Consider the following 25,566-nt stretch of genomic DNA (forward strand, 5'->3'; position numbering starts at 1 on the left):
CTCAAACACCTTCAGAGTTACTTAGTTGTTGGGAGAAATGAAGAGCAAAATTGTTGTTCAGCTTGGAAAATTGTTCAGTTCTTTAGCTGTCAGCTGTCTGTATTCATTCATTCATTCAGTCGTATTTAATGAGCGCTTACTGTGTGCAGAGCACTGTACTAAGCACTTGGGAAGTCCAAGTGGCAACATATAGAGCCGGTCCCTTCCCAGCTGCGGGCTCGTAGTCTAGAAGGGGGAGACAGACAACAAAACAAAACATATTAACAAAATAAAATAAATAGAATACTACATATGTACAAGTAAAATAGAGTAATAAATATGTACAAACATATATACGGGTGCTGTGGGGAGGGGAAGGAGGTAGGCCAGGGGGAGTGCCCAAAGTCACACAGCTGACAAGTGGCGGAGCCTGGGATTTGAACCCATGACTTCTAGACTGTGAGCCCACTGTTGGGTAGGGACTGTCTCTATATGTTGCCAACTTGTACTTCCCAAGCGCTTAGTACAGTGCTCTGCACACAGTAAACACTCAATAAATATGATTGATTCTGACTCTAAAGCCCGTGCTCTTTCCACTGAGCCACGCTGCTTCTCTGACAATGAATAACAATCAATGGACATAGTCTCTTCAAACACAAGGGCCACTGGGGCCGTCTGCGGCAAGATGGAGTAAATAATAATAATAATAATGATGGCATTTATTAAGCACTTACTGTCTGCAGACTTAAAGCTCTCTCTAGACTCTAAGCCTCTCTCGGGGTTGCACCGGAAGAGTGTCCAGTACTCTACCAGACACGACTACAGGAGGGAGAGTCAAACAGAGGCCTACCCATTCCATTGATCAGTGGCTAGTGATTGGAAAGCAATCTGCTACAAGTCAAAACTCCCTCGTGCTGGGCAGCGGCGTCTTTGGAGAGAGTCGAAGGCAGAGACTCATTTACTGCGCGGAAGGAGGCAGAGGTAAACCACTTCAGGATTTTTTTTACCAAGAAACCCCTAAGGATGCTCTACCAGAACCAAGCAGCATGTCTCAGTGGAAAGATCCCTGACTTTGGAGTCAGAGGTCATGGTTCCAATCCCGGCTCTGCCAATTGTCAGCTGTGTGACCTTGGGCAAGTCACTTCACTTCTCTGGGCCTCAGTGCCCTCATCTGTAAAATGGGGATTAAGACTGTGAGCCCCCCGTGGGACAACCTGATCACCGTGTCACCTCCCCAGCGCTTAGAACAGTGCTTTGCACACAGTAAGCGCTTAATAAATGCCATTATTATTATTATTATTATTGCAGGTGGAAGTGGGGTGTTTGTGTCTATGACGCTGCTATGGGTCGGACACGACTTGACAGCATAAGACAACAACAACAGACTCTGAGCTCTCTCTAGACTGGAATTTCCTTGTCTAAGAATGTAAGCCTCTTGTGGGCAGAGAATATAGTCTCCCCAGCATTCATTCATTCAATCGTATTTATTGAGCGCTTGCTGTGTGCAGAGCACTGTACTAAGCGCTTGGGAAGTCCACGTTGGCTACATCTAGAGACTGTCCCTACCCAACAGCTGGCTCACAGTCTAGAAGGGGGAGACAGAGAACAAAACAAAACATATTATTCACTCATTCAGTCATTCAGTCGTATTTATTGAGCGCTTACTGTGTGTGGAGCACTGTACTAAGCGCTTGGGAAGCCCAAGTTGGCAACATATAGAGACGATCCCTACCCAACAGTGTGCTCCCAGTCTAGAAGGGGGAGACGGAGAACAAAACAAAACATATTATTCATTCATTCATTCATATTTATTGAGCGCTTACTGTGTGCAGAGCACTGTACATACTACAGTGTTTTGCTCACGGTAAATGCTCAGTAAATATTGATTGCTTGGAATTAATAATGATGATGGTATTTGTTAAGCGCTTACTATGTGCAAAGCACTGTTCTGAGTGCTGGGGGTATACGAGGTGATCAGGTTGTCCCATGTGGGGCTCACAGTCTTAATCCCCATTTTGCAGATGAGGGAACTGAGGCCCAGAGAAGTGAAGTGACTTGCCCAAAGTCACACAGCTGACAGTTGGCGGAGTCAGGATTTGAACCCATGACCATGGACTCCAAAGCCCCTGCTCCTTCCACTGAGCCACGCCGCTTCCATGACATGCCCAAGGCCACACAGCTGGCAAGGGAGATTAGCATCTGGGCTTCCTGATTCCATCCTTGAGACTCCAGACTGTGAACTCGTTGTGAGCGGGAAACGTGTCTGCCAACTCTGTTGTATTGCACTCTCCCAAGCGATTAGTATAGTGCTCTGTAAATGCTCAACAAATGCCTTTGATTGATTGACTGATTGAAGGGAGAAGCCAAGGAGAAGCACCGTGGCCTAGTGGCTAGAGCACAGGCTTGGGAGTCGGAAGGACTTGAGTTCTCATCCTGGATCTGCCACGTGTCTGTTTGTGACCTTGGGCAAGTCGCTTCAGCCCACTGTTGGGTAGGGACTGTCTCTATATGTTGCCAATTTGTACTTCCCAAGCGCTTAGTACAGTGCTGTGCACATAGTAAGCGCTCAATAAATACGATTGAAGATTCCTCGGTGCCCCAGTTACCTCGCCTTGTAAAGTGGGGATTAAGACTGTGAGCCTCATCTGGGACAGGGACTATGTCTGATCTGATTGGCTTTTATCTACCCGAGTGCTTAGTACAGTACCTGGCACATAGTAAGCACTTAAAAAAATACCTTATTTAATATTTTTTTTAAAAAGTAGGCGCTTAAGGGGCTTGTTGGAAAAACTCCGAGCCTGGGAGTTGAAACCTGGATTCTAGCTGTAAGGACATGAACAGTTGGGCGTGACTCTTAAGATTTCTAAGCTTAGCGCTTTGAACAGTGCTTAGAACAGTGCTCAGTGCTTAGAACAGTGCTCAGCACATAGTAAGCGCTTAACAAATGCCATTATTATTATTTTACATCTGATTTTCATTTTTTAAAGAGGGGACTATCAATCCCTTCCTCTCCCGGTCTCACAGGGTCTCATTGCTGGGAATCCCTTTGACAATTAAGCCTGAAGAGAAACAGTGTGGCCCAGTGGATAGAGGGCTTTAAGCCCTCCGGCTAGTGAGCAAATGATAGTTATTGAAAGAAGGGGCAGCCAAGACAGGTAATTGCTTTCTCCCACTTCAAAGCCATACTGAAGGTCTATCTCTTCTAAGAAGCCTTCCCTAAGTCCTCCTCGCCTCTTCTCCCACTCCCTTCTGCACTGCTCTTACTTGCTCCTTCATTCATCCTCCCTCCCATCCCCACAGTACACGTGTATCTATCCGTCATTTATTTATTTATATTAATGTCTTTGCACACAGTGGGCGCTCAGTAAATACACCTGATTGATTGATTACTAAGGCAGGAATTAGACGCAGTCCTTGTTCCTCGGGGGGCCTCAGAATCCAAGTGGAAAGAAGGGATCGGAGAGAGACACCAGGAATGATGAAACTTCTAGAATGTGAGCCCGTTGTTGGGTAGGGACCGTCTCTATGTTGCCCACTTGTACTTCCCAAGCGCTTAGTACAGTGCTCTGCACACAGTAAGCGCTCAATAAATACGATTGAATGAATGAATGAGTGAATAGAGCACAGGCCTCGGAGTCAGAAGGACCTGGACCTGGCTCCACCATTTGTCTGCTCGTGACCTTGGACAGGTCACTTAACTTCTCTGTGCTTCGGGTACCTCATACATGAGAGTGGGGACTACTACTACGAGCTCCATGTGGGACAAGGACTGTGTCCAGCCTGATTAGCTTAGTACAGTGCCTGGCATATAGTAAGCCCTTAAAAATTCCCCTTAATGCCATTCCTAGCTGGCTGGGATTTTTAGTCTTGGCCGGGATGAACTTGAGTCAGGTATTTTGTAGGAGAATCATTAGACGGGGAGAGGGATGGCCTAGGTTCTTCCGACACCTAACGTGCCCCTTTGGGCTTCTTTACAGGTGCGTAAAGTTGGTTCATGTGTTGGGAATTAATAGCAACAATAATAATGATAATAAAATAGACGTGTACTCTCGAGCTATGTCCTGTTAAGATAGCTTGGAGCTTTTATGTCAGGATTTGCCTTTGGGCTACTCTACAGGTGCGTAAAGTTGGTTAGTGTGTTGGGAATTAATAGCAAAAATAATAATGATAATAAAATAGACGTGTACTCTCGAGCTATGTCCTGTTAAGCTAGCTTGGAGCTTTTATGTCAGGATTTGTCTTTGGGCTTCTCTACAGGTGCGTAAAGTTGGTTTCTGTGTTGGGAATTAATAGCAACAATAATAATGAGAATAGAATAGACGTGTACTATCGAGCTATGTCCTGTTAAGATAGCTTGGAGCTTTTATGTCAGGATTTGTCTACTTCCTCCCCCACCTGCCCAGACGATCCGGTTCAATAATTGTTACATTGTATTAGATAAAACACACATGTCTGCTGTGTGACCCTGGGCAAGTCACTTAACTTCTCAGCCTCAGTTACCTCATCTGTAAAATGGAGATTAAGACTGTGAGCCCCACGTGGGACAACCTGATCACCTTGTATCCCCCCAGCGCTTAGAACAGTGCTTTGCACATAGTAAGTGCTTAACAAATGCCATTATTATTATTATTATTATTATTATTATTATTATTATTATTATGAAAGGCACAGGTATTGCTACTCCTTTTACATTTTTGGAGCGGAACTTTTTAATTTTACTTCATACAGTTTTTGTATTTCCTCACGGGTGCCCTTAGGTGCCAGAGGTGCCATGGAGGTATTTCGATAATAAGGAAAGAAGAGCATTTCAAAAGGAATCTTTGGCTTTCAATTTAAAGGGCTCCGAACGGCCTATTTGTTGCTGAATATTCTTTCCTGAAAATGTTAGTTCTACTGCGATGGCCCTCTCACAGAAATGCAGGGTGTTTTCCTGTGAAAACACTCCCCGTCTTTACCCCCTTCCCCTACCCACCCCTTTGCCTTTCTCTAAGCAGCCTTTTGGTCTCTTTGCAGTTCAGTTTTCGTGTTTTGCTGACGCCAGTTTTGACTGGTAAAACGAAAGGAAAGGGGTGTGGGTACTCAGAAAAGAGTTCGAAGGGCCACAAGTGCCCACCCTAAGCATTCGTGACTTAAGTTGTGATTTTCGTGGTAACAGAAAGTCAGATGGAATGATTTTATAAAAAATAATTCAGGCCTCCTCTGGTGCCAGTTCATTAGCAGATGTCAGAGATCCCTGTTTTTGTTTTATCGAGTCTATAGAATCAGTCCTCAATTTCAGAAAATTAGATCCTAACAAAGAGGAAGCATGTCTTTTTGGTTTAATGCAATGCCTGACAAATTTTGGGCCGTTGATCATTAGCTATATTCATACCTTTGCTGTGTTATGCCCATTTTGTTCCACTTGAATGTAACTGCGGCTTAATATGTAGTTTCACGCAGAAACGTACATCTTTTTTGAACAGCTCAGGTACCTCAAAAAACAGACAGAATTGCTAGCATACCGAGAAATCAGAGTGAAGCGCCAAACCTTTCTACTTGGTTCTGTAATGTGCTCTGGCTACTAAATATTTATATATTTCCATCAGGTAGGGGAGGGAGAAGAGCAGAGTGTAGCAGCAGATGAACCTGAAAGGAATAAGGCAATGGAGGGAGAAGTGGGGGAGGGAAGAAAGGGACCTTAAGGAAAGTTTTAGGGAATCTGGGAAAAGTATCACCCATTTCTTTTGTTCCCCAAACGGGAAAATTTGTTCTGCCTGATTTGCTGTTCCTGCCTTTGTCCTCTTGCCCCCCTCTGGCACAGGGTGATTTTTTGGGCAAGGAAAATTAAGGGAATTTTAGGTATATTGTGCTCTACAACTGTGAGGACCAGATTAATAAATGATTACAAGCTACTTATCTAAATGAAGGGTCTTCACCTGCTACTGTTTCCTTAATATTTTGGCTGACTGGTACAATTCTACTTGAGTCTGTGTGATTCTGTTCTAGCAGATAGAACACAGTCCTGGGAGTCAGACGGAGCTGGGTTTGAATCCCGGCTCCGCCACTTGTCTGCTGTGTGTCCTTGGGCAAGTCACTTAACTACTCTGTGCTTCAGTTTCCTCATCTGTAAAATGGGGATTAAAACTGTGAGCCCTATCCAGCACTTAGAACAGTGTTTTGCACATAGTAAGCGCTTAATAGATGCCATCATTATTATATGAAACGGGGACTGCGTCCAACCTAATTCTGGTATCTACCCCGGCATTTACTACAGTGCCTGACATAGTAAGCACTTAACAAATACCATAAAAAAAGAAAAACATCACTAATACTTATTTAAAAAGGAGACTTGCAGTGGGATACTAAGCTTGTTGTGGGTAGGGAATGTGTGTGTTTATTGCTTCATTTTACGCTCCCAAGTACTTAGTGTACAGTGCTTTGCACACAGTAAGCGCTCAATAAATATGATTGAATGAATAAATGAGTGAATCTTCAGAATGCCTGCAGTGTTGGTAGAGAGAGCAGTAAATGGCATCAGTCCTGAATCCAAAAAGGGCTTAAGAGGAGGTGAAGCTAGTGAATGTTTTGTGGGTTGGTGGATTTTTTTTGGAATCCATTAGCAGGACTGGTACAGTCAACTTCCTTAGTGGCTCCTGTGCCAGATCAAAGTCCATTTTCTCAGGAGCCAGAAAAACAACCTTTGCAATTCTGAAAGCTGCCGTGTGTCTGTGTGTGTGTAGGGGTGACTGGACCCCACCGCTGCAAACACAATTTATCTTAAGGCCGTGGGAGAGCGAGGTGGAGATTTGATCTCATCCGGGACTAGTGTTCTCCTTGTGTCCTGGCTAAGTTGAGTTAAATTTAAAAAAATCGGAAAAAATCTATCATCGGGAATATTCTCTTTTGTCGAGTGAGATTAAACCGTTTTGTCACTGTCACGGTAAAATTAATAGTAGGTCTGCTCGTGGTTATTACTGTTATCATTAAGGAAAACAGTGAGCCAAATCAGTATCAACACCAGCCTGAACCTCGGCCCTTTCCGTGGAACACGAAGGGGTTCGTCGAACCACAGAGGATTTGGGGGGAGGCTTAGGGAGGGAATACTTAGAAACATTTGTAGACATGGAAGGAATCTTGCAGGCTCTGTGGCTTTTTCCCAAGAGATGTTACTACTTTCCATCTGTAAGGAACGCTGCTCATGCGGTGCTGTAATTCATGCGTTTGTTATTTCAACAGAATGGCGTTTCTCTATTATCACAGTGCCTCTTGGTGACTACATCGTTTTAATGAGATTCATCCGTAGCTTTCGTTGTAGTTGGGCGTGTGTAATCACTGTTCATTTTCTTAACCCTCTCGATTTTGTTACCGTGTGTAGGCTTTCAGAGCTAATGGACTTGATTGTGCCGAACCTGATTATCCCGTTGGTGGACTGTATATTTTCATCTACCACCTTTCTCCGGCTGTCAAACTAGGTCAGTGTGGACCACCAGTCAGACTGAATGAGAAGGGCGGTGGACGCCAGCCGCAGACTGAGCAGCCAGTTCATTGTTCTCGAGATCGTAGGCCGTAGGTGATAGCGTCACATTAGCCATTTAAAATAACCATGGAAATTTTCTTTCGTTTACCTGCCTCCCGTGCCAAAGAGACGAAGGGCAAAATATATTTTAAAATAAAATTCAGAACACATTGTATTTGACAGCTCCAAATCGACCCAGCTCTCCCTTTTACAAGTACCACCCACAGCTTCCTAAAACCCTGGAGAGCAGTTGTCGGTGTCTCAGTGCTGGTTCTTTGATCATTCATTAAATTGTCTTTTTTTTTCCCCTTTTGAAAAAAAAAATCGTCTTCATATAAAAAAAAATCTATTTTGTTTTGTAGCCATGCAGGATATACTTACTGTGGGTCATGCGCAGCCCATGCTTATAAACAAGTGGATCCTTCTATTACGTAAGTAATACAGACTTTAATGTTTTGATTATTTTTAAAAAGTGGGGAACAGTTGGGAAATGCCAAACGATGAATTTGTCAGAGATTGCAAATGACCTCGCGTTCTTAATAAGTGTGGCCATTAGATATCTGAGCCATTAAAAATCTTAAAATACATCGCATTTCAAAGAACTTCACATACTTTTTACCCCTAAGATTTTGATTGGGTTAGTGAGCATTTTCAGGAGTAGATATTTATTTCTATATTCTGTGAATGTCTTGTGGGCAGGGAACGTGTCTGCCGATTCTGTTTTGTTGTACTCTCCCAAGCGCTTGGCACAGTGCTCTGCACACAGTAAATGCTCAATAAATATTGATTGATTCTTCCTTTTAAAAACTTCCCCACTCCCAATTTACAGATTTCCAAATATATATTCCTACTTTAGAACGAAACATTTTTCATATACATTTTCCTCAAATACCTGGAGAGGATTTTTAAAGAAAGCTCAGAATATTTTCAGGGGCTTAATATGGTTTAGGCCAAGCTGTATGTTCTTGTCCATTTTCAGACTCTTCAAACCTACATTATACTGTCATTTCTTTAACAACGTGAAGTAAGATCTGTTTTATAGATAAAACATTTGAAATGTATTAGAAATTTATTAAAGGAAATCCCCATTGCTCTTAGTTACACAACTCGTGATCAGCCTAATTAAAATCACATCTCCTCCAGGACTAAGCTCTCATTTCCCCTACTCTCTTTCCCTCCTGCATCATCTGTGTACTTGGATCTGTACCCTTTAATTTTGTATTTGTGTTGGTTGTGGTATTTGTTAAGTGCTTACTATGTGCCAAGCACTGTTTAAGTGCTGGGGTAGATTCAAGGGAATGAGGTTGGACACAGTCCTTGTCCCACATGGGGCTCACGGTCTCAAACCCCATTTTCCAGATGAGGTAACCGAGGCACAGAGAAGCTAAGTGAGAAGCCCAAGGTCACACAGCAGACACGTGGCAGAGCTGGGATTAGAACCCACATCTTCTGACTCCGAGGCCCTTCCCCTTCCATTAGGCCACGCTTCTTCTCCAGCTTTGAGCCCTTGATAGTCACCCCACCTTCAGCCCCACATCACTTATGTTCATATCCATAATTTATTTTCATGTCTGTCTCCCCATCTAGACCCTAAGCTCCTTGCGGGCAGGGAACGCAGCCGTCCACTCTGTTGTTCTTTACTCTCCCAAGCGCTTAGTACAGTGCGCTGCCCACGATAAGTACTCAGTAAATCACACTGGTTGATTGCCCACCTGAAAATCTAGAATGTGTGAAGCAGCTTAGCTGTGATAATTCATGTCGGCTCCAGATACCACCGTTATTTCACTTATTGGCAAACCGTGGTTGGTTGAGTAGAACTTTTCTGAAATTAGACAGTTGAGCAGTCTGTGCCCCGAGTGACACTTTGTGCAAACCGCCTCTCCGTCCCCCACTCTTTAGCAAACACCAAGTGACGTATTTACAAGAGGCAGCTTACTTCCCTGCAGCCTCTAGAAGGCCACATTATGCTGGAGATCCTTCATCCGCGGCAGACAGGCAGGAGGCGTCAAGCGCCCAGACGGGAAAATCCTGTTTCATTGGCTGCAGCAGCCCGAGAGACTGGAAATGATCCAAAAACAGGCCGAGGAGGAGCTCACCCCTGGATGTGATTTGGTGATTATGAGGCCTGGTGATTGCTTCACAAACCTGGCACCAGTGGGGCTCCTCCGGTTTTTTTTTTTTTTTAATGGTATTTGTCAAGTGTCTACTATAATAATAATGATGGCATTTATTAAGTGCTTACTATGTGCAAAGCACTGTTCTAAGCGCCGGGGAGGTTACAAGGTGATCAGGTTGTCCCACGGGGAGCTCACAGTCTTAATCCCCATTTTATAGAGGAGGGAACTGAGGCACAGAGAAGTTAAGTGACTTGCCCAGTCACACAGCTGAGAAGTGGAAGAGCTGGGATTTGAACCCATGACCTCTGACTCCAAAGCCCGTGCCCTTCCCACTGAGCCAGACTGCTTCTCATAGCCACGCTGCTTCTGTACTAAATCCTGGGGCATATACAGATTAATCAGGTTGGACACAGTCCCTGCCCCATGTGGGGCTCAGGGTCTCAATCCTCATTTTACAGATGAGGGAACTGCGGTCCAGGGAAGTGAAGTGACTTGCCCGAGATCACACAGCAGAGTGGCGGAGGCAGGATTAGAACCCAGGTCCTTTGGACTTCCAGGACCAGGCTGTCTCCATGAGGCCGTCTTGCTCTTCTTAATTTGTTAAATACACTGACTGGAAGCAGTCAACTTTGTAGCGTTTGTAACTGAGAGGGTGTTTGAGTCTGACCCTGGCCATTTGAGAAGACTGTCCAAACGTCCTGGGATCGGGGCCGCCTGACTAAAGTCTCAACTGTTCCTGCTCACGTTAAATGTTTGGACTTTCGTGTCACTTTGGTTCTTATTCAGTTTAAGTCCTACACCCTCCTGGGGCTTGTAATTCTGCACACCTGAAAGACCTGACCCACATTAGCTCTCCTACTTTCTTTCCCTCCCTCCCTGCTCTTCCTCCTCCGCACCCCCCATCCATATACTTACATTATTGAGCGAGAAGGGGAAAGGTGCACAAATTGGTTTTCAGCAAAAATAATATGTGCAGCCGAAATCACAGCGGATAGACTGGTTTGAAATTATTTCCAACAGCAGTGAGTTTTAAGCTCAAGGTGCCAAGAACTGTGCTAAGCACTGGGTTATACACAATACAGTCATATCTGACACAGTCCTTGTCCCACATGGGGCTCACAGTCTAAGGGAGAACAGGTATTTAACCCTGATTTTACAGATAAGCAAACTGAGGCACAGAATGGATAAATTACTTGCCCAAGGTCACAGAAACTCTTTCCCTTGTTTTTGGCTTCTTCCTCCACTTTGGTCAGCATGTTTTTCTTTATTGGAAGCATGCTTTGCCATTTTCTGCCATATTCTTTTTGTTCAAAAAAATATAAAATTGTTTTCAAAATTGATCTTAATGGACATTTTCGCCACCAGTTCTTGTGGGGGATGTCCCTTATTTCAAAATCTTGATTTATAGAGCTAAAACACTGGATTCTTCAGGATGAATGTTTTTACTTACTAATATGAAATGAAATTTGACTTGTAACTTCTCCATACTTAAGAATTTAAGTTGTGAGCAGTTGACAACCCATCAACTGTTCAAGATGGCCACACTTCTGTGTTTTTTGTGCTAATAATATTTGTCCGCAGCTTAGTATTCATGATGCACTGTTCAGAAATAGTGTTTTCCATTTATTAGACAGTTTGATGTAAGGCAGTTTTGTAATTAAAAAAAAACTATGAATTTTCAAGTGTCGTGTTTTAAAAATCATCTTTCTCCTACCCAACATGTTCAGTTAGTTTTAATTTCTATGAGATTGTCTTGCAGTAGACTTTTATTTTAAATAATCCTACTCAGTGATGGTGTTTGCTTTGCTATTTTGAAATCAGTTATGTGTCGAGATAGCGACTGCTGCTTCATTTGTCTTTTTTGTACCAATCAATGGTATTTATTGAGTGCTTACTGTGTGCAGAACATTGTACTAAATGCTTGGGAGAGTACAACAGAGGTACTAGACATGCTCCCTTACTGCAAGAAGCACAGAATTTGGGGGAATACTTCAAGATCATGTTGATCCTAGCAGATTTCCTATTGCTGCCTTCCCTTCTGTCCAGCCTGTTCTCTTCTAAATTGCTTCGTCCTTTCCTACACCTCTCCCCTGTCCATGAAAGCAAAATGAAATAATTGTGATTGGAAGATTTACCGGGCATTTTTTAATTGTACTGTTTGTGAAAGCAGCAGCGGTTGAGGATATTGCTTAGAAGGCATTGGAGTAGACAGAATAAAAACGAACAGGAGAGAAAAGTCCAGGGAAGAGAAAGGAAGAAAAGTTAGAGGTTATGTCTGCACAGAGCAAATCCATTAAAGTATTTCACCAATTCCTCCTGGGTCTTAATGGCTAGACTATGGGACAGAGACTATGTCTGAACTGTTGTCTTTGGATTTTTCCCAGGACTTAGCACAGTGCTCAGCACACAATCATGCTAATCATATCCGATCTGTTAACATCAGGAGGTTTGCTGTTTCAGGGTGAGATCTGAAATCCATATCTGAATATTGCAAATATCCCAAAACCTTGTTTCTGTGCAGAGATAACCACAGTACATATTTTTTTGCAGGTTTTCCTTCTTCCGGAGAAGTACTTTGCAATAATTATAGTAAATGCCTAGGTGTTTTATATGATACATTTTTCTCTATTACAAACATAAAATTAAAACCTGCATCACCATCATTCCTGCCATCGTCATCCTCAGAACCAAATGTTGAAGACACAGTATGCTAAGGGCTGGTAGGTTACAGAGAAGACCGCCAGCCCTTATGGATGCAGGGTTTAAGCTCAGAGGAGGAAGACAGACCCAAACAAAAACTCAATAGTTGAAATATTCAAACCGCTCAAAATTGGAGCCATTCAGTTCTTCTATTGTGTGCGTTTTCAGTGGAACCCGGTGAGGGAATTATAGAATGTTTTTTCTGCAGCCCCACGTACTGGGTAGATAGACCTTGAATTCTGTCAGTGCAGGTAGAGATTTACCATTGGAAGGAACAGTTGTGCCCGTGTGAATGGCATCGGCCGCGGTTTAGTGTGATAGGCTTCCCTACCTCTCCCTCAAACCCGCAGAACTTCACTGGCCACACTGAACTGCACCAGACTTTGTGTTGCTCTGTGTTTTTGTGACTTTTCAGCGCTGCGTTTGATGCAGTAAAATCATGTTTTTAATATCAGTGATATTTGGTAAGCGGTGACTGTTTGCAAGGCATTGTACTAAGCGCTGAGGCAGATGCAAGCAAATTGGGTTGGACACAGTCTTTGTCCCTCACGAGGCTCACAGCCTTGATTCCAGTTTTACGGATGAGGCAACTGCAGAGGTTAAGTGACTTGCGTCAGAGGACCTGGGTTCTAATCCTGATTGTCATTTGTCTGCCGTGTGACCTTGGGTGAGTCAGTTAAATTCTCTGAACCTCAGTTTCCTCTTCCGTAAAATGGGGACTCAAAGCCCACTCTCCCTCCACCTTAGACTCTGAGCCCCCATGTCAGTCAGGGATTGGGTCTGACCTGAATATCTTGTATCTGCCCCAGCACTTAGTGTAGTGCTTGACACCTACTGAGCGCTTAACAAATGCTAATACCAATTATTAATATTATTATTTGTCCCCTAACCAGTTAAATCCTACTGAATCGGTAGTTTCTGTAATACAGTATTTCTGCACAAGTGGTTGTTCAGAAAAACAACCATGACATTATAAGCAGAACTCGGTGTCCTTCAAAGTGAATTAATCCAGATTCAAGAATTTAAAAATATTTGCCGAAACTTCCAACTCCTCACTGTTGGCTGGATTGCCGTGGGAAGCTTAGGGTGGGTAGGCCCTTCGCAGCCCTTGGTCAAAACGGGCAAATCCTTCATTGAAATTCCCAAAGCGGGGAATCCCGGCCGCTGCCCCCGCTCCTTTCCAGTATTAGGTATATAAAACATCATTAAGGTTGTGGAATTTTGAACCACATCCCTGACCCATAAAATGCAGACAGTTTGACGTAGTGCTGCTCGGTCTCAGTGACCCCAGGGCTTCGATCTTTTTCCGTAGCACACCCGGTTCTGCTGTCCCGTGGAGGTTGCTTTCTTGCAAAATTCCACTTACTCATCTTCTGTGACGCCAGGCGTTTGTGCACAAACTGTTTCTTCTAAATCCCCATCCCGCTGTTTGCAAACAGTGCGGTAGGGGAGAAAATGGTAGGTTGAATGAATGGAAACATATTTTTGCATTGAGATTGCATCGGTGTGGGCTTCCCAGTTGAGTTGGGAGCTTGGCCAGGCTTTTCTGCATGGCCTATGGGGACTGTCCAGTGCGCTCTTGGGAGGCGGGGGCATAGCGGGAGATGGTCGGGAGCAGAAAGGTCTACGGGCAGTGTGGCCTAGTGGATAGAGTGCGGGCTTGGGAGTCAGAAGGATAATAATAATAATGATGGCATTTGTTAAGCGCTCACTATGTGCAAAGCACTGTTCTAAGCACCGGAGAGATTACAAGGTGATCAGGTTGTCCCACGGGGGGCTCACAGTCTTAATCCCCATTTTCCAGATGAGGGAACTGAGGCCCAGAAAAGTTAAGTGACTTGCCCGAAGTCACACAGCCGACAGTTGGCAGAGCCGGGATTTGAACCCACGACCTCTGATTCCAAAGCCCGTGCTTTTTCCGCTGAGCCACGCTGCTTCACTAGATCTGGGTTCTAATCCCGACTCTGCCACTTGTCTGCTGTGTGACCTTGGGCAAGTCACCTTAACTTCCTTGTGTCTCAGTTGCCTCGTCCATAAAATTAGGGATAAAGACTGTGAACCCCACACGGGTCAGGGACTGTGTCCTACCTGATTACCATGTATCTACCCCAGCGCTTAGAATGGTACCTGGCACATAGTAAGCGCTTAACAAATACCATAAAAAAAGGCTTTCTGAAACGTTCACCTGTTGACTTCAGGGTGACTTGGAGGGGAGAGTGGGTCTAGTGATGTATGGCCCTTAAAGTACCGGTCTTGTTTGTAGTGATAATAATAATAATGATAATAATTCATTCAGTCGTATTTATTGAGTGCTTACTGTGTGCACAGCACTGTACTAAGCACTTGGAAAGTACAATTCGGCAGCACATAGAGAAAATCCCTACCCAACAACGGGCTCACAGTCTAGAAGGGGGAGACAGACAGCAAAACAGAACTAGACGGGTGTCAGTATCATAAAAAGAAATAGAATTATAGATATGTACACAATAATTAAGTGCTTACTATGTGCAAAGCACTGTTCTAAGCGCTGGGAAGGTTACAGCATGATCAGGTTGTCCCTTGGGGGGCTCACAGTCTTAATCCCCATTTTACAGATGAGGGAACTGAGGCCCAGAGAAGTTAAGTGACTTGCCCAGTGACACACAGCTGACAAGTGGCGGAGCCGGGATTTGAACCCATGACCTCTGACTCCAAAGCCCAGGCCCTTTCCACTGAGCCACGCTGCTTCCACAATAATAATAATGATGGTATTTGTTAAGCACTTACTATATGTGCCACGCACAGTTCCAAGTGCTAAGGTAGATACAAGGTAATCAGGTTGTCCCACGTGGGGCTCAATTTAGTGTGCAACACCCACCAAGTTAGGCCGTCACCTATGTTAGGATTGCACTCGGTCACTTCCAGACACATTTTTCTATGAAAAAATCCCCTTCAAAAGAAAAGCTTGCCTTCTTCGGAGGCAGCATCTGTGCATTTGGCGAGGCCAGGTGGTGTGAATGAGAGAAGAAAGACAGACCAGTTGGAGGGAGAGCAAATAGAATAGAAAGTGTCACAGAGCCTGCATTTCACGAGTAGGGGCTAGGATCCTTTGTGTCCCAAATCACGTTCTACAACCTGCTAAAGGAGGAAAGGGACCAGAGCTGAGTGGGAGTTGAAGCAAAACTGGATTGATGGAGGGCAAAAAGGTAAAAAACGTAGACTCAGGCTTCATGAGGCTAGCCTGGGCTGGATTACAGTTTATCCGTACTGCTGTTTCCTTGGATTTTCTGGGATACTCCACTGCATCGCTCTACATTTAGCATTTTTTCACAATAGCCGGGATTTTATAGTTCCCCCGTCTCACTCTGTGACTATTGACTGGTTTTGGAAGGTGTGCAGATTTTACCTTGGCTCAAGCTCCTTCCTCCTTTTACTCATCTGTCTCTTTCCCTTGGAATAGAGGCTCTAAAAGAGAGATTCCAAAAACCATTTCTACAGCTGTTTGTTTCTGTTTGGCATTAGATTCATGTTATAGGTTTCGAATATTAGCTCAAGGTGCCATTTTCCTGCCTAGGATGTGAAAGAAACGCTTGGAAAATTTACATGTGTATACATCCAACTTATGTTCTTTATTATTGATACATATTTACATTGATCATATAACTTGTATTTTTTATCATTTAAAAAATATTTTTGGGATCTGAAGATTGCATTGATGTGATTTTTCTGTAGGAAATTTAGACTTTAGCTCTCTTTTGCTTAACATTCATTTTCATGCAGCCAAATAAGAGAGCTAGCCAAGAGAAACAATGGCCTAGTAGCTAGAACCCAGGCTTGGGAGTCAGAAGGCCCTAGGTTCTAATTCTGACTCTGCCACTTGTCTGCTGTGTGACCTTGGGCAAGTCACTTCACTTCTCTGTGCCTCAGTGGCCTCATCTGTATAATGGAGATTAAGACTATGAGCCCCATGTGGGACAGGGATTGGGTCCAATTGATTAGCTTGTATCTACCCCAGCACTTATTATTATTATTGTTATCAAGGAGCCCACGTCCCCGGATTTTACTTCTCAAGTTAACAGAGGAGTCGATGGGTGTGTTGCTCGGCACACTCAACACTTTGGGATCAGAGTCTTTTAATCCCATCTCTTTATTTTTTCTCCATTGTTGAACCCCAGTGGAGCCCCCTTCAAAACTAGCAGTCTAAACTCCCTCCAATCTCCAATCTTATAACCTCAGTGACTTAGAGCTCTCTAGGATCTGAGTTCCTTGAAGTTAAGCTCCTCATCTTTTCCAAGTCCTGTAGAATGCCAGCAAAGTGTTACGTCGCCAAAGGTGATGAAAGGGGGACTTTGGATGATTTCTCCTATCTACTCCATTTCTTGAACCTTTGCCATCATTGCTCTTCCGGAACTCTTCCTACCTAATTTATTTACTTATGCTAATGTCCATTTCCCCCTCCAGACTGTAAGCTCGTTGTGGACAGGGAACATGTCTACCGACCCTGTTATCTTGTACTCTCCCAAGCACTTAGAACAGTCGTCTGCACACAGTAAGCTCTCAATAAATACGATTGATTCCTTTTAATCTCCTATCCAGGCAGAACCCGAACATGTTAATAACCCTATTTTCTGCTAATGCCACCCACCTAGTGAGAGAAAGAAATAATGACTTCCTGCGTTTTCTCCAACAAGCTTCTTCCTCCACATAGACTTAACTTCTAAAAGGGCTCTTTTGTCTTTCTGAAGTACTTAGAAGAGCGATGGTCAAGAAGAGCAGAGCTCAGATTATTATTATTATTATTGTTTTACCCCAGGGGTCCATTTACTTCTGCAAGGCAGTGCTTATTCTCTTTTTCTGGTTCATTTACCCACCTGAGAACTGGTCCAACCTGGCAGTATGAAAGTTTAGCTGAAGGAGAGCCCCCCTGTAAACTCCTACAGTTGTCTGTTGGATTCCAGTAATTTTTTGTTGTTGTAGTTGTTGTTTCTCCCAGTTGTAGAGTTGTCTGTTATCTGAGGTGAGGCTGGGCTGGAGAGTGGATTCTTGCAGCAAGGCAGGGTTGGTAGAAGGAAGGGGTTAGCCTGGTGGGGAGTTACAGAATATGGGAACCGGCGGGGGGTTTGTGGATCAAGGCAGCAAAATAAAACGTTTTGGCAAGTGAGGCCCAGTCTTTACTGTAGCCATGTCCATTCTGCTCCCAAGATGTCATTTGTATCCCTCCGTCCTTCCTACAGTAGCTGCAAAGGAGGGAAACCAGTGAGAGGAAAAAGTAAAATGGCAGGTGGACATGAGGAGTGTACTCGAGTAGGGTTAAAGCTGCCATCCCTTATCAACCAGTCAGTTGTATTTATTGAGCCCCTACTCGGTACGGAGAGCACTGTATGAAGAGCTTGGGAGAGTTCAGTAAATAGACGCGATCCTTGTATTTAAGTACCTGCATTGCAGCTGTTTGATCTTCCTCCTCCTTTCCTCACTGCTCTTTCCCCCCTGCCCCCCCCCAAAAAAAATCAGGAAGGAGGGTGATGTGAAAAACCCAAAAGACCAAGTCAATTTTTTTTGTTAGAGTACATATATAAAAGGAACTAGAATGGAAGAAGATGAGGATTGGAATATTTAATCTCCGTAGAAAATTTCCTCAAAACATAGTGGAAAAAATATTTGTTTTAATATAATAAAAATACAGTAAGTGAATATATAGTTACAACCAGATATTTAAACGAAGGGAGAAATGGACTTGAATAAAGGGGGTGGTATCTTCCTATACTTCCATCCTTTTTTAGGTAGCATTCACCAGTGGTCAACGAATAAGAATTTGGAACTGTTTATATGGTTGGTTAATTTTTTTTTAAAAGTAAGCCTTTTGAGTTTGAAGGACTGAAAGTAAGATATAAATGAACTTGTCTCAAAAGAAGTTCAGAGGTAGTCAAATCTTTGGTCAAATCTTCACCAACTTTGATCTTCACCAGCTCTAATTTCTTCTTGAGGATTTAAAAGAAAAATTCAGAATTTATTAGCATTTGGAAACCTGGTTTCTTTTTGTAGCAGGTGAGATGACCCTTCCCCCTGCCTTCATTTTAATCATTTGAGGGATTAAATATCCCCGAGTCCATAATCTAGTAGGCGACACTTTGATGCATGGGTTTTTTTTTGCTCGTCATTTAGACGGAGAGGCAGAAAGAGAAAACTTGCTTGGACTCAGGTGGTTTTGGTTGTAGTTAATTTCTTTAGCCCTCCCTATGAGTCTTTGATTTACAATTTATTGCTGTTTTTCACTGGAAAACATTCCACTAGTGGAATATTTTTAAAGGCAAGAAGCAAGAGCCATGGAAATCAGTAGTTTTCCGAATCTAGTTGAATAATGCCCTGAATGTGAATTCTCTGGAGTTGAGACTAAATTTCTTTCTAAGGAAATGCATACTGCCTTTTTTGTTTGCTTGTTTTCAGGATCACTTTAAAATGTCCCCTCTGTGTCCGAGAAGTACAGGAGCAATCGTTGAATACTTACAGATTATTAAAAATCAAACGGTCCTGCAGTTTTCAAGGAGAGCGGAATATCGCATGTGATCTGTAACGGGCATTAATTTTCCTCAGCTTTGGTGCCTCATGAAAATCGTTACGCCTCAATTATACAGCTAATACATCTCCGCTTTTCACTTCTTGTCAAATAGAGTTAGGATCTGGCTGTAGCATTTCCTTTTAGGATGCCGGTCTTGTTACAGCTTCTCAGATTGTCTGACCTCACCAATTCAGCATCCAACGTGGACCTATTTTTGCCCGTTACGACATTCTCGTCTGAGCAGGCAGTGCTGTCAATAGTAGGCACAAGCTGAACGGAGTCCTCTATCTCTCCCCCGGCCCCCTCATCCTTCCGTTACTGCTGTCGCCACCCCCAATTGTCCCCTACAATCCTTTCTCCTCACTGGCTCCTCCTCTTGCCATTTTCATTGCAGCAGAAAAAGGGCCGTAGGGGTGAGGAGGAGGGAACGACAGCAACTGTGAGGAGAAGCTGGAGGGCGTGAGGCGGTAGTGGAAACAGAATAAAATACTTGCATCTAAGGTGGCAAAATGTTTCCATTCCATCATGTGCTCCGAATGGCCATGACTCACTATTCAAACGGGATGTAATGAACTTACGAGATCGTTTCCCACCTAAATAGGCCCTTGTTGCTCTGAAGTTTTTCTCCCATGGTCAAGTATGATTCCTCTGAAGTGCTTATGTAAGATGGAGAGAACGGATGAGGAGCAAGACAGAGAATTACCCCTAGTACGTGAAACCAAGCAGGAAGGAAAACATTATTGGTATACGATGTTATCACTTGTTTTTTTTTTTCCAAATTCTTGTTCTAAGCAGGTTTTTGTAGAAGTGCAATTGTTCTGTTTTTTGTTTCTGTTGTAATTATCCTAGCCGAAGAATTTTCATCCTTGGGCCTTCCCATCATGTGCCCCTCTCTCGATGTGCACTTTCCAGTGTGGATATATATAGAACACCTCTGTATGACCTTCGTATTGATCAAAAGAGTAAGTATGTGGTAGGCTTGCAAGCTTTCAGATAGCTGTAGTCTTTTTGGTAGGTATTGTAGAATATTAATAGTGGAGAGAGAGTTGAAATAAATGAAAAAGCTTATAAGGAGATGCATTTACCTTGTTAAAGTCCGATTAGGAAATTAAAAGAAACAACTCACCGACTCCATCAACCCCTCATCTGCTCGAACCGGTTCACGGAGGCGGAACGTTTTCCCTCTTGAACTGTATCTGTATTTTCTCATTCTATCATTATGTCAGTTTTTTCATTAACAGATATATGCCATTGGAGTCCAAATATCATATCGTATACTTTTGCATCTTAAGGAGTAACTAGGAGTACTGTAACTTAATAGCTCTTAAAAAGAAAGTCACACAAGTAGCACTGTGATTCTGAGAGCATGCTTTAATAAAACTCTTAAAGCAGCAAGACATTTTTATTTGGGATAGGTTGAGCCCAAAATAGATGTTAATGAGGCAAAGGGAGCCATACCGACCCAGATTACTTGAGTGGTGGGTAATCATTTCCCGTCTTGATAAGCATAAGTGTGAGCGGATTGTCGTACCCTACAACAAGGGTGATTTTTTTTTTTTCAACTTTCACAAAAGAAGTCAAGTATGCTACAATTATCAGTTTTCAAAACACCATTTCACTTTTGACCAAACACCCAAAGGCTTTGAATGACCTTCACCTGAAAGTCAACTGTATTATCCTTTTTGTGTAAAGTAACCTCAGAGTAGAGAAGCAGCGTGGCTCAGTGGAAGGAGCCCGGGCTTGGGAGTCAGAGGTCATGGGTTCGAATCCCGGCTCTGCCACTTGTCAGCTGTGTGACCTTGGGCAAGCCACTTAACTTCTCTATGCCTCAGTTACCTCATCTGTAAAATGGGGATAAAGACTGTGAGCCCCACGTGGGACAACCTGATCACCTTGTATCCCCCCGCGCTTAGAACAGTGCTTTGCACATAGTAAGCGCTTAACAAATACCATCATTATTATTATTATTATTATTAAGGGGCCATGATCATTGTAGGCTGGCACGGCACCTCAGTGGATTAATGTTTTGACATTTTCCAGTGAGCTTCTTTTGGAACTTGCTGCCATTCTGTCCTAGGTGGGGAAGGTAGGGAGCCCCCATCCCACCTAAATTCCTTTTTATAATAATCCCCCCCCTCCCGCCACCCCCGCATCAATTACCTCACGAGCGAGTGGACCAGCTTGAGTTACTCATTCAGCAGCAGCTCACTTAATGAAGTATATTCTTTCCAGTAGACAATCATAAATATCAAAGTGAAGCCCAAAGCCCACATGGCTTCAGAAAATATGAATGTCTGTTCTAAAACACAAATCTCTTCTTTAGAGATGGCTCCAGGAGCTGCATTCCAAAGGGCCAAATAACCAAACTGTATGTTATGTTTTGAAATCGTTTCAGTATATGGAGAATTATGGAAGACGGGAATGTTTGAGCGTATGTCTCTCCAGACAGATGAAGATGAACACAGTATTGAAATGCATTTGCCTTATACTGCTAAAGCCATGGAAAGGTACGTTGGTCAGTGTGCGTCACGGCGAACGAGATTGCACGTACTTACTTTTGAGCTGTCAACTAGGGACAGAATAACCCCAAATTGGAACTCCTGCTCCTTCCCATTATCCCCTCTTATACTGCCACAGGAAAGCAGATTCTGATTGGCACCGTGGTAAAGATAGCCTGCCAAGATGGTAGCCCAGGAGACGTTCATTTGCAGCCGGAGGGGCAGCAGGAGAGACCTGCTCTGAGAAAGAAACAAGTTTTCACAGAGACCGGAAAGCCAAGCCTCAAATAAGCAGACGTGCCATCAGACAGTCATCCGAGAATGCACAGATCCTGTAGTCTTTTGGATTGAAAAAGAAACTTTTGTGGTTCAGAGTTTCCGCCGTCAGACGGAATTTTTCTCTCTTGGCCTCAGGTTACTGAGGTCGTATTCTTAGGCCAGAGGAGATACATCTATACCCTGAAGTGTTTGAAAAATTGATTTAGAAAACTGTGGGTAATGTAATTCTGTATGTTATATCCAAATTTGTGATCGCTTGGATTATAACTCTTTTTACTTAAATTCGCAGTGTCGCCAGTAACTGCATTTGGGAGGAGATATGCACATTTTTGCTGAAGGTTTAATCAGGATACACAGAAATCATTTTAATAGCCAGAAAGATCTAGTTAATTTTGAGCCGTAACGTATCTGATTACAGCGTTTTTTCTTAACACTTTTCCGTTACCTACGTTTTTGATACTCTCAGCTTTTTTCATCCAGTGTTTATGCGTTCAGAGGATTAGGCAGAGCTATCAGAATTTTTTACTAACTTGGAAAATGATGAGAACTGTAGGACTTTAAAATGATTTATGAACATCCTAAAAATGCCAGTATTGCCTTCCTAGCTATATAATATATTTTGGGGCTGTCAGTGTGTGGGAACCTAGACAAAATGAAATCACTGTGCAGTGTAATTATGCATCTTCATCTTGTGTTGAGCTGAATGATTCCCCCCCTCAGTCTCCTAAATTGAACACGGCCGAGATAGGACGGTATTTGGAAAATCTCCAAAGAATACCTCCTAGAAATGGCAGTCTGCACACTCAGGCACAAAGTACAATTGAGTAGACGAAAAGCTCCCTGCTTAAATTACCCAGCTAATGAGGAAAGAAAGGGGATTTGTGGGCCTAAGTTGATCCAAATGTATGAAATACCCTCTTAGTGGACAGAATAGTAGCCACCCTCCCCTTCATTGTGAGCTGGGTTATAACTGTCACGAGGCCCCAACCTGATGTGAAATCATTCATTCATTCAGTCGTATTTATTGAGTGCGTACTGTGTGCAGGGCACTGTACTGAGTGCTTCAGAGAGCACAGTGTAACAATACACAGACAATTTCCTTGCCCACAATGAATTGTGCTGGTGGCACTTTCTTTCTTGTGAGTTATAGGACACATTCTGATCACTTTTGATCATAGTACCAAACCCCTTTTTGCAACAGGCCAGTTCTGGTCCCAAGTGCTTAATACAGTGCTCTGCACACAGTAAGAGCTCAATAAATGCGGTTGATTGATTGATTGATTGGTCCAATTTTGTTTTCTGCTGTCTGTTCCACTTACTCATTGCCCATAAAGTTTCGACTCCCTACAGTTCTTCTTTACTCTTTTTACTACTGAAAAGAGAAGTTTAGTGGGTTTATAGACCAGTCTGAAGCAGCGTGGCTCAGTGGAAAGAGCCCAGGCGTTGGAGTCAGAGGTCATGGGTTCAAATCCCGCTCCGCCACTTGCCGCTGTGTGACTTTGGGCTAGTCACTTAACTTCTCTGAGCCTCAGTTACCTCATCTGTAAAATGGGGATTAAGACTGTGAGCCCCCCATGGGACAACCTGATCACCTTGTAACCTCTCCAGCACTTAGAACAGTGCTTTGCACATAGTAAGCGTTTAATAAATGCCATCATTCCTGTTATTATTACCTTATCCATTCCCGAAACTCCAGCGTTAGAATCCAGGTGGATAGAGAATCTTTTCTTCTATAAGGAACATAAACTGTGCTCTGCAGAGTGAAAATGTTTGCAAGACCTGAGAAAAGAATGGTTTTAAAAATAATTCCTGCAGGGTAAATGGTTTTCTGAAAGAATACCATCATATTCCAAGCAATAAGTATTTTTCATGTTTGTTCTTAATATGAAAATTCATATCACTCTAGTTCTAATTTTACTCTAAAGAGCATGCTGATTTTACAGTGAGTTTCCTTTATTCTCAATTAATACTTCTGTTTTCCTGCAACACCAAAACATCTTTGTGATTTCTCTTCATTTATAAATTAAGAGCATCATCTCTTAGAAAATGGGAACAATAATGTAAAATGTGACAAAGAAAACATATTCTCCAGTAAGTTTTATCTGTTTTGTTATGTAAAATATGATAGCTTTAAAAATACCATTTTCTTGGGACTGCATGAAAATGCTGAAAAACGGAATTTTCTTTTATCTCTAATAATGCCATTACTGATATACGGATCATATTTCAGACTGCATAGGTTGCCTGACTGGAAATTGTTGACATAGAAAAAGAGCTTTGGGTAATATTCCAGAACCCAAAATATATTTTTGCTAATTAACACGCAGTGAAATTGTTAAATAGCCAAAAGGAAAGAAGCTTCTGTGTGTCAATGTATTTCTGGGATTTAATTTGGGAATTTTACATGTTTCATCGGGTACTGAATTACCTGGTAGAAGAGAATAGGTCTTCTGTAATGATTTAATCTTGATGACTTTAGTCAGTCAATCAGTGGTATTTATTGAGCACTTTCCGTGTGCAGTGGGAGAGTGTAGTATCTTAATTCATTGCCACCAACTATGAGTGTGGCCTGAAACCCCATCAGATGCTTCTGGGAACCCCTTGACTCATGTGTCTGCTGGAGTGACTTGCCTCCGAGCCTTGGTTCTCAGTTTGTAGAACTATATAAGTTGTCAGAAGTGTTCTTGCACCTCTGCGTCCATTGGAATGGAGCAGGTGAGAGGGGTAATCCCTTTGAGGGGTGTCATTTTTGAATGAATTTGCACACCAGAAATTGGGAATGGAGTGGTGTTGAAGGCCAAAACTCCTTAGAAGGGAGCTTTCAATCTCTATCCTTAATGAGATGAAGGATGGGAGAGATAGAGTGGTGAAAGCGTCATGCGTGTGCTCCCAGGGCACCATTTTTTGACCGAAAAATCTCTTCAGATATTATCTTCTCCCTTGAAGGAGATTGTCACACAGGAGACAGGGACTGTGCTGCCTAATTAACGCCTTGACTTAGAGCAGTGCTCGACACATAGTAAGTGCTTAACAAATATATAATAATTATTATTATTTATAATTTTAATAGTAATAATAGTGACATGTTGACGGTCACCTCCTTTTCCAGATGTGAGTGGACTGCCAGTCCCAATGTCTGGAGCATCCTCATTTATCAATCCATCAATGGTATTTATTGAGCGCTTACTGGGTACCGAGCACTGTACTAAGAGGCACTTGGGAGAGAAGAATACAAGCTCCTCAAGGAGTTGACAGTCTAGAGCTTACGGTGTAAAGTCATTGACTAGTAGGAGTCAAAGCCAGCATTTATTGAGCTCCCACTGGGTACTGTGTACTATACTAAGCCCTTGAGAAGTACAAAGCATGTTTATCACCCACAGGGTGGTTCACCTCTAGCGGGGAAGACAGGCATAAAAATATTTACAAACTAGAGTAGTGAAAATGTCTGTGTAGAATGGAATAAATGTACCTGTTGAAGTATCGAGGATGGGTATAACTAAGTTCATAGGCAACCTGTGTGATTTGGAGAACTCCCTGTTCTCTCTGTCAATGACCGTCGTAACTGGATAAACTTCAAACATGCCCCTTCTCAGCTTGCCATCTTTCCAAATTGGCGAGACCACCTCCTACCCAGGCCCATCCAGGAGATATGGCCCAGATTTGACTGATGAGTCCTGGGAATTAATTAGGGGTTTATCGGAGAAGTTGGAATTTGGAATTTTAAGAAGGCTTTGAATGGGGGGAGGGCTGTCATCTGCTTTTTTCAAATAGAGTATTGATATCTCCTACTATCTGTCACCCCCTTGCCACCGATACTTGTGGTTTTGCTTATTCATCCATTATATATTGTAATTGAACCCTGCCAATTCACCAAATCCCCCTCTAATTAGTCATGATATTGAAAAGTAGATATAGCCATTGTGTGGTCCACAGTACAATATGACATTAGCTGAATATTGCTCA

At 43.0% G+C, this 25,566-nt stretch overlaps 1 protein-coding gene across 3 annotated transcripts in view; it reads left to right on the forward strand.

Annotated features, from left to right (window-relative positions):
- MEMO1 (mediator of cell motility 1) overlaps positions 1 to 25,566 on the forward strand; it is a 97,975-nt gene that overhangs the window by 55,400 nt on the left and 17,009 nt on the right. The window contains exons 3-5 of one of the 3 annotated variants that reach the window (XM_038772059.1): positions 7,837 to 7,905; positions 19,676 to 19,788; positions 21,222 to 21,333. In XM_038772059.1, coding sequence (XP_038627987.1) covers positions 7,837 to 7,905; positions 19,676 to 19,788; positions 21,222 to 21,333 — 294 coding nt within the window. Of the gene's footprint in view, positions 1 to 7,836; positions 7,906 to 19,074; positions 19,570 to 19,675; positions 19,789 to 21,221; positions 21,334 to 25,566 lie in introns of those variants that run through there. The other 2 variants (XM_038772061.1, XM_038772060.1) reach the window with 2 other exon arrangements.

This window comes from Tachyglossus aculeatus, chromosome X1 (assembly GCF_015852505.1).
Source record: "Tachyglossus aculeatus isolate mTacAcu1 chromosome X1, mTacAcu1.pri, whole genome shotgun sequence".
NCBI lineage: Eukaryota > Metazoa > Chordata > Mammalia > Monotremata > Tachyglossidae > Tachyglossus > Tachyglossus aculeatus.